Source organism: Coregonus clupeaformis, unplaced genomic scaffold (assembly GCF_020615455.1).
Source record: "Coregonus clupeaformis isolate EN_2021a unplaced genomic scaffold, ASM2061545v1 scaf0109, whole genome shotgun sequence".
NCBI classification, from domain to species: Eukaryota; Metazoa; Chordata; class Actinopteri; order Salmoniformes; family Salmonidae; genus Coregonus; species Coregonus clupeaformis.
Window position 1 is genome coordinate 169,596 of NW_025533564.1, and position 9,315 is coordinate 178,910.

The following is a 9,315-nucleotide window of genomic DNA, read 5'->3' on the forward strand; positions in this document are numbered from 1 at the left end:
TGCCATGGTGAAGTTGAGCAGCCTCTCCCATATTACTGTGCATACAGCTTTGTTACAATTAACAAATAGACCTCGCTGTGCTACATATAGTATTTATAGGCTAGACCCCTGGGATTGGACCATACAGTAGAGGCTGTGCTTACAAGCAACACTGTGACTTTAAGTCTCTGTTTCACACTATAGACGGAAGTACACTTAGGGATGAAGCGTTACTTGAGATACACAAGCAAAACTAGAGTTTCCATATTATTATTTATTTATTTATTTATTGAGTAACAGTTCATGCTGCATCTCCCCAGTCACTGCAAACACCAAACCCGGATTATACACTACCTTTGGTCCTGTAACCTTTGCTGTAGACCTACCACAGCTTTCAGACACGTTGGAATCATCCACTCTTTTTGCTCTGCCGAGTTCTTTCCGTTATTTGTGTGTAATGGGAATGGAGTGGAGTCCAGCATCGAACTCCAACCCAACGCTGACCGCTGAGCTGTGGTAGTACAGGTCCGGGCCTCACATCAAAGATGGCCGTCTTCCATTCCGGCCCAGTTGGTCGAAGATGAAGGCCTGCGTTTTTCTGCCATAAATGCCTTCCGAATCAGAACCAGAACCCTTGTTTGGCTGTCAGGCCGTTTAAAGAAGGCTGGTTTGTTTCCTCAGGCGCTGTTTTTTCTGTGCCTTCCACTGTAAAACCATGGCTGGATGCCCCTTGTCTCTCTCCCTCACAGGATACACTGATCCCCTTCAAAAGGGATGTGTTTACGGAAGAGACCTGTTAGGCTACACACACTGAGGAAAGTGAAAATAGATGTCCATATTCTGCCACAGCCTGTAGGCTATGATGTATCGCTCCAAGTTCCATGTTCTCTTGTTTGCCAGTTGATGGGTTGAATGGCCACAGCCTAGCATGAAACCCTCTTTGGCCGGTATGGGTATTAATTCATCCATACTGGTCTATCCTTTACCTGTAGAGGTAGATTTGAATCTAAATTGCAAGGAATTTCCCCAAATTTGACCTTCAACAGGATGATCAGAGAATGTGCGATTCATTTTTCCTTCCAGGAAGTTGCTGAGTAAGTAACACAGGAAGTCTATAATGAACTCCTCCAATCAGTCTCTAAAAGCTTCCAGTGTTGATGAACCCACTATCTACAGCGGTCTTTGAACCCTCTGAAACCATTGTTCAGATGGAAGCAAACAAACAAATACTTTTAAGATCAAAATCTAGATGGATTTTCCAAGATGTCTTAAAAAAATAAATATATATACACTCCCAGTCAAGTTTGGACACACCTACTCATTCAAGGGTTTTTCTTTATTTTTAATATTTTTTACATTGTAGAATAATAGTGAAGACATCAAAACTATGAAAGAACACGTATGGAATCATGTAGTAACCAAAGAAGTGTTAAACAAATCAAAATATGTTTTATATTTGAGATTCTTCAAATAGCCACCCTTTGACTTCTCTCAACCAGCTTCATGAGGTAGTCACCTGGAATGCATTTCAATTAACAGGTGTGCCTTCTTAAAAGTTAATTTGTGGAATTTATTTCCTTCTTAATGCGTTTGAGCTAATCAGTTGTGTTGTGACAAGGTAGAGGGGGTATACAGAAGATAGCCCTATTTGGTAAAAGACCAAGTCTATATTATGGCAAGAACAGCTCAAATAAGCAAAGAGAAACGACAGTCCAACATTACTTTAAGACATGAAGGTCAGTCAATACGGAACATTTCAAGAACTTTGAAAGTTTCTTCAAGTGCAGTCGCAAAAACCATCAAGCGCTATGATGAAACTGGCTCTCATGAGGACCGCCACAGGACTGGAAGACCCAGAGTTACCTCTGCTGCAGAGGATAAGTTCATTAGAGTTACCAGCCTCAGAAATTGCAACCCAAATAAATTCTTACATTTACATTTTACATTTTAGTCATTTAGGAACTATTGTCATTTTCAGTGGATGTAAAAACAGACTTTGTTTACTTGCTGTTTGAGGTGAAGAAAAAAATACTTTGAGAAGCTCCGCAGTGGGGGTGATTTAAGACAATCGGAAATAGTATCAGATCCCCAGATGGGCACATTTATAGGCCTACATTTGCTCGCAGGCCAGGTAGCAAAGGCCTACTTCTATATGTAATCAGGTGCGTGTCCTTTCTCAAGATTGATAGGAGTGCTCCAAACAAAAGACAATGAATAAATTGACAACTTGTAAATGGAATGAAATAAACCAAAACCTGTTTCTCACAAGTGTAGCCTTGGTTGTGCGCTCTGCAAACAACGTGTCAACTCCTATAATGAGAACAGTAAGACTGTCATAATAATATATTGAATGCATTAACAAAAATTACTGTAACCAAACAAACATTGTAGATTAGAAATTATGGGAATTAACAGTAAATGTAGGCCTACTACTGGTGTGCCATCCCCGCAGTGTGCCATAAAAAAGAATATATATTTGTGACTGCTCGACTAAAAAAATCTTGGTCGACCAACAGCCTATCGACCAAACAATCAACCAGTTGACTAAATGGGGTCAGCCCTAAAAATGTCCAAAGGAAATATGAAATTCAGCATTATTTCAACCACCCAATTTAATATAGGATTAAAAATATTTCAAATATTTCTACCTGGAACTTTCAACGCAATTTCAACATATACAGTTGAAGTCGGAAGTTTACATACACCTTAGCCAAAAACATTTAAACTCTCTTCACAATTCCTGACATTTAATCCTAGTAAAAATTCCCTGTCTTAGGTTAGTTAGGATCACCACTTTATTTTAACAATGTGAAATGTCAGAATAATTATTTATTTCAGTTTTTATTTCTTTCATCACATTCCCAGTGGGTCAGAAGTTTACATACACTCAATTAGTATTTGGTAACATTGCCTTTAAATTGTTTAACTTGGGTCAAACGTTTCGGGTAGCCTTCCATAACCTTCCCACAATAAGTTGGGTGAATTTTGGCCCATTCCTCCTGACAGAGCTGGTGTAACTGATTCAGGTTTGTAGGCCTCCTTGCTCGCACACTCTTTTTCAGTTCTGCCCACAACTTTTCTATAGGATTGAGGTCAGGGCTTTGTGATGGCCACTTCAATACCTTGACTTTGTTGTCCTTAAGCCATTTTGCCACAACTTTGGAAGTATGCTTGTCCATTTGGAAGACCCATTTGCGACCAAGCTTTAACTTCCTGACTGATATCTTGAGATGTTGCTTCAATATATCCACATAATTTTCCTTCCTCGTGATGACATCTATTTTGTGAAGTGCACCAGTCCCTCCTGTAGCAAAGCACCCCCACAGCATGATGCTGCCACCCCTGTGCTTCACAGTTGGGATGGTGTTCTTCGGCTTGCAAGCTACCGCCTTTTTCCTCCAAACATAACGATGGTCATTACGGCCAAACAGTTCTATTTTTGTTTCATCAGACCAGAGGACATTTCTCCAAAGTAGCAGTGGCTACTTCCTTGCTGAGCGACCTTTCAGGTTATGTCGATATAGGACTCGTTTTACTGTGGATATTGATACTTTTGTGCCTGTTTCCTCCAGCATCTTCACAAGGTCCTTTGCTATTGTTCTGGGATTGATTTGCACTTTTCACACCAAAGTACGTTAATCTCTAGGAGACAGAACGCGTCTCCTTCCTGAGCTGTATGACGGCTGCGTGATCCCATGGTGTTTATACTTGCGTAATATTGTTTGTACAGATGAATGTGGTACCTTCAGGCGTTTGGAAGTTACTCCTAAGGATGAACCAGACTTGTGGAGGTCTACCATTTTTTTCCCTGAGGTCTTGGCTGATTTATTTTGATTTTCCCATGATGTCAAGCAAAGAGGCACTGAGTTTGAAGGTAGGCCTTGAAATACATCCACAGGTACACCTCCAATTGACTCAAATGATGTCAATTAGCCTATCAAAAGCTTCTAAAGCCATGACATCATTTTCTGGAATTTTCCAAGCTGTTTAAAGGCACAGTCAACTTAGTGTATGTAAACTTCTGACCCTCTGGAATTGTGATACAGTGAATAATAAGTGAAATAATCTGTCTGTAAACAGTTGTTGGAAAAATTACTTGTGTCATGATCAAAGTAGATGTCCTAACCGACTTGCCAAAACTATAGTTTGTTAACAAGAAATTTGTGGAGTGGTTGAAAAACAAGTTTTAATGACTCCAACCTAATTGTATGTAAACTTTCGACTTCAACTGTACATAGTTCTGATGATTATGTTGAAATTGGATTGATGTAAAAACCTGTTTAGTCAGGTTAAGTCAATGTTTACAACGCTGGTTCAAATTAGATCAAAACAGAACTGGTTGATTTCTTTTTTCAAATCCAATGTATTTTCCACGTTGATTCCACACACAATACAATTACAAATGATGTTGAAACAACGTTGATTCAACTAGTGTGTGCCCAGAGGGCAGTGTGTGATTTGTCATTGTTGGTAGTCCCATTTGGTAATATTGGAATTACCATGTCACCCTGGAGTGACATTCCCCAATCTGTGGCTGCCGCTGACAAACTCTGTTTCCGTGTGACAGACAGGAGGCAAAACACGCAACTACAAATCTAAACCCCCGCCGGTTGGTATTTTTCAATCTTGCCTCCTCAAGAGATGCAGTCCGTAGTTTGTCCTGCCATTTTGTCATATTTATATGCAGACATTTATGTCAGATTGCATATAATGATGTGTTTTCTCCAAAGATAAACAGCGATTTGAGTGAAATCTGAGTTCTGTGGCACTTCACTATTTAGCTGTGGTGACAAGCAACCAGACTGTTCTTTCCTCCTGCTTCCAGTAAGTGTATTTAGAGGAGATTACAGTTTGGAATCTGACAGGAAAAAGCCTTTAGTACTGTCTATGTCTGCCTGTGGATCGTAGACTGTCTCATGAGCCGTTCTCCGTTAATGCTCTGCATTCTAGACACACAGATGGTCCTCTATCATGACTCTGAAATGACAGTAAATTGGGAGAGATGGATTCTTTCAAAAAGTCTTAAAGTATTTATCACACTTCTGATCTAACTCTACAAAAATGCAGGCCTGACCAGACTCATCTTATTTGTTTTAAGCTTCATCTTCATGATTAAGTGTGATGTCAATCTGTCACTGAAGTCCACTGCAGGCCCCCTCCAGCCGCCACACAAGTGTCTGCCTGTTACACTGTTAAACCCCTAGCCCCCAGGACCAGGAATAGCTCTCCACTGAGCAACATGGCAAGGAAACCTGTTCAGAGAATGCAATTAGTCATCGCAGCTCAAATGTTTTATTTTCCTTAGTAACGTATATGCCACTGCCAGACATTGTGAGCGTCCTTTCTGAGCATTTTATATCAAGAAAATCATCCACCCAAGTGTTGAAGCGCTATTAAAGTTATTTAAGGCTGAGAAAAACTCTAATTATGGGCTTATAAGATGTTGACCTTACAGAGGCTAAATTAATTAACGTTCTTGCCCCAACTAGGTGCAATGGGTGAATAGAGATATTTGAATATAGAATATGGGAACTTATGGTCTTATACATACAATGCATCATGCCCAGTCTCCCAGCTCTGCCCTAGACTGTTGGAGGGGACAGAAGGAAATCTCCACAGAAACCGTTTAGCCCACTTGGCCAAGGAGAGGCAGGCTGGATGGGGAGGGGATGCTGGCTGGCACTAGCTGCAGGCATCCATAAAGGCTAATCACCACTAATTAGCTAGGCGGAGCAGGGCTGCCTGTTGTGGGCTGAGCCATACACACTACAGTGGACCATGAGCCATACACATGAGCACACATCACTTTCCCTGCATACTGTAAACCTCTAAAAAACAATTGCTTGTAACACTGATTTATGACATCTGTTATACCACAGTGGTAATAGTGTGTACTGCATATGTATTCCTGTCTTGTGGTACAGTAAACCCTTATGACCCAGAGGACCATTTTGTCTGTCTGCTAATTCCCTTTAATTAAATCAAAGCATCCTGAGACCTGCCGCTGCTGGCGATGCTATAGCTGTGAATTAGACCCGGCGGGCCTGGCATGGTACTGGGGACGCGGAGCCGACACGCATCTGCAGGCTCTCTGTTGTGTTTTTACAGCTAGTGAAATAAGGCGATGCACAAAGGCTTTCTCATGGAGCCTGACGTTCTCCTGAACCCTGCCAGATGTTTTGGAGGAGATGAAAAACATATTACTGCAGAAACATGCAAATACAACACAATGTCCACAGAGTATGGCTTGCCTTCGTTTAGCTAGGGGTCTGCAGAATATGTGATAAAAGCTAAATGACTAACATTCCCTACTCGTTTTTGTCTCAGTTTTCAAGTTTGTGACTGATTTCTCTTGTGTAGGTTTGATTGGGTGGGCTGTGAGCACACATCACATTAAAACTGAAAGAGGGTATTGTGTGTGTGTCTATGAATGCTAGTTACTAAGACCTTATGGTTCATTTGGCTCAGTGATGGCTATTCTCCCCTGTGGAGGCTATTGGCCTCTCCATCGCATTCAGATGCTGTGGGAGGAGGTCAAAAGCCAATAGAGACATGAGTGATTGCTAGTTTTCCAGCGCTGCTTAAACACAAGCTGTGCGTTGGCCAGCTCTGAGCTGGGATTTTAAATAAGCCATTTGTCTCCAACTCTTAAGGGTGGTGGTTGTGAATCCACTGAAGCTGTTAGCAATGTTCCAGTTAAGCATTTCTAGTGTTACTGTGGCTACAGGCATGACAGTGAAACTGATTCCACTCCACTGTCTCTCTGTCAAGCACAGAACAGGGGCCTAGAGTTTTTCCTGGTCAGGTTATGTGGTCAAGAAAAACTCTGGCCATATGTGTGTACCGCAAAGTCAGATAAACAGTTGCATTAACTGGGTCATGTTTAGGCACAAGAAGGATGGAAACCTAGCAAAACGGGGAGGGACTATTTGAACTTGTCTGACTAGAAATACTTTCCAACGGTATGCCCTAATAAATACGAATTGTTGCGAATACCCAAACACCTGCGGAGCCTGTCGTCCATGTCAAAAGGGATGTGATGTGTGACTACTGAGATGCAGAGTGAGACTGACCACGTACCTGTTGTGTCTCTGCATGTCCACAGGAGGAGTGCTTCCTCAACCTAGAGGCGCCCATCGCTAGAGTCTGCGGCTACGACACTCCCTTTCCTCACATCTTCGAACCCTTCTACATCCCAGACAAGTGGAAGTGCTTTGATGCCGTCAAGAAGTTGATCAGCTACTGATCTCCAACTACTGATCCCCAGGTGAGTACCACATTGGAAATTGATGTGTTGTCTGTCCTCTGGGGTTTGTAGTTTTTAACTGTGCAACTTTGTGAACCCTCCAAAATAAATAAATCAAGACCATATGTTCACCTCCAACCACTTTTTAACATGGATTCATAAAGAACAATGAAGATTATATCAGAAGCCTTATATCAGGTCTGCGTTCAGGAGTTGCAATGTTCGGGAACGTTGCCAATATAAATGTATTTTGTAGAGCTGACATGATTCCCTATTTGACTGAGGAACACGCCTGTTCTGCATGATATATTTCTATCTGAAAAATATAACATTACACCCCACTGAACGCAATCCTGATGTCTGTGCTACTTGCAATTGTCCTCAAACATCTCACTATGGCTGACTGACAACCCATCTAGATTTAATGATTATGGTTCGTGTCTCCAATTGAACTTGTGTAGCTCAATGCTGTTATTTTATAGTTTGTGTATTGCAAATGATTATCTTTATTTGTGGCAGAATTGATGAGTAATTCACCGTGAAATGGAGAGCACTGTCGTCATTCGCCTCGATCGGCTGTGTTTAATCCCCTTTTTAATTGCCTGTGTCGTTTTGAGCACCAGGTTGTAAAAACGAGCCTGGGAAGAAGTCAATAAAGGGATGGTAAATTGAATTCTACAGGAGTCAACCCCCACCTTTCTCTCGCTCTCTCTCTCCCTCTGCTATGTCAAGTAAGATATCTGGACTGACGTACTGAACCTTTCTCTTCTTATTATTCTTCCCAGAGCCACCTCTCAGAGGACCTAGTCCCAGAGTTCTCTCTCGCCATTGTTCTCACCAATGGACATCATCCAGAAAAATACACTTTGTCGGCCATCCAATCAGGAAGCAGCATCCAGACGGGGCTCTTGGCCATCTGTGTGCAAGCACAGACTGTTACTTCTGGTTTAGTGAACCTTTTCTGTAAATGGGAGATAGGTGTCCTCTTGGTCGACTCTCTTACTACTGTACGCTTTCTAGCTTCCATGGTCAATCAGACCCACACAGACAGTGTCACAAACACTAATGTGAGTATCAGTGAGTGTTATTCTATAGGAACTCTGACTGTTAGAATAGTTGAATGTCTCTCTGCCCCAGTCTTCCCCGTTTGATTTTACTCTTTGAATGACTCTTTGCCTTTCTAATCTTAGTTTTGTTTGTTGACTGTACTAAAAATAATGGACCTGTGGTTTTTTATGAAAATAAAGTATTTGACCTTGCAGTGGTACATTGGCCTCATTATGTTTGACTGTTTTTTTTAAAGGGCCAATCTGAAGTAGCTACATCAATTTTTTTTACTTAGAAATGAATTATATGTACCCATTGATTCTTGAAGAATATAACTTATAAATGTCTCATCAGTTCAACAGTCGTAACCCATCAAAACCCACAATATAAGCTTGTTTTACTACAATGTTTGTAAACACAGTCAATGTAAACAAACACTGTATAGCCTCAAAACATGGTTACTATAATTTTATATCATGGATGGTCAGCATCCATAGCTGTCTATGAATTTGAGTGGTTACATTTCTCCAGCCCCATCCCTCAGCTTTTTGGCGAAACAGTGGTGGGGAGGGTGCTTTGTTATTGTTTCAACTGCTGATTGCCACTTTAATGTCTTGATGGTTTTCATAGCTGAGATGGTAAAGTTTATACTGGTTAATACAACTTTATGATGAAGCTATGGAGGTGACCTTTGAGAATAGTTGAGTAAAGTCTACTGAATCTGTTGTGGAATACCTAATCTGGGTTGTGCTCATTAGGGCACTAAAAGGGAAAAGTCCAGATAGTTTCAGTCCACTTTCTTACACTTGGTGTAACTAATGAACACGACCCTGGTAAATGATAGTAAACATGAGTGCGGCGGATTGAACACAGAAAAGGATGACTGAATCGGGTCTCGTGACAAAGTGTGTGTGTGTCACCACGTCCTCTCCAATGCCTTCAAGTATCCTATCAATCACCCTCTGATGTCCCAACCCTCAGCCAGATGCACACATGAAAAGAGACCTTAAAAAGACTCCTAAGGCCCGTAGACAGCCTGACCC

At 41.4% G+C, this 9,315-nt stretch overlaps 1 protein-coding gene across 1 annotated transcript in view; it reads left to right on the plus strand.

The window, feature by feature from the left end:
* The window catches only part of LOC121555945 (2-oxoisovalerate dehydrogenase subunit beta, mitochondrial), a 97,971-nt gene extending 89,479 nt beyond the window's left edge, over positions 1-8,492 (plus strand). Inside the window, exons 10-11 of the mRNA XM_041869788.2 lie at positions 7,085-7,246; positions 8,011-8,492. Coding sequence (XP_041725722.1) covers positions 7,085-7,225 — 141 coding nt within the window. The 3' untranslated portion in view covers positions 7,226-7,246; positions 8,011-8,492. The remainder of the gene's footprint in view (positions 1-7,084; positions 7,247-8,010) is intronic.
* Positions 8,493-9,315: the final 823 nt, after the last annotated feature.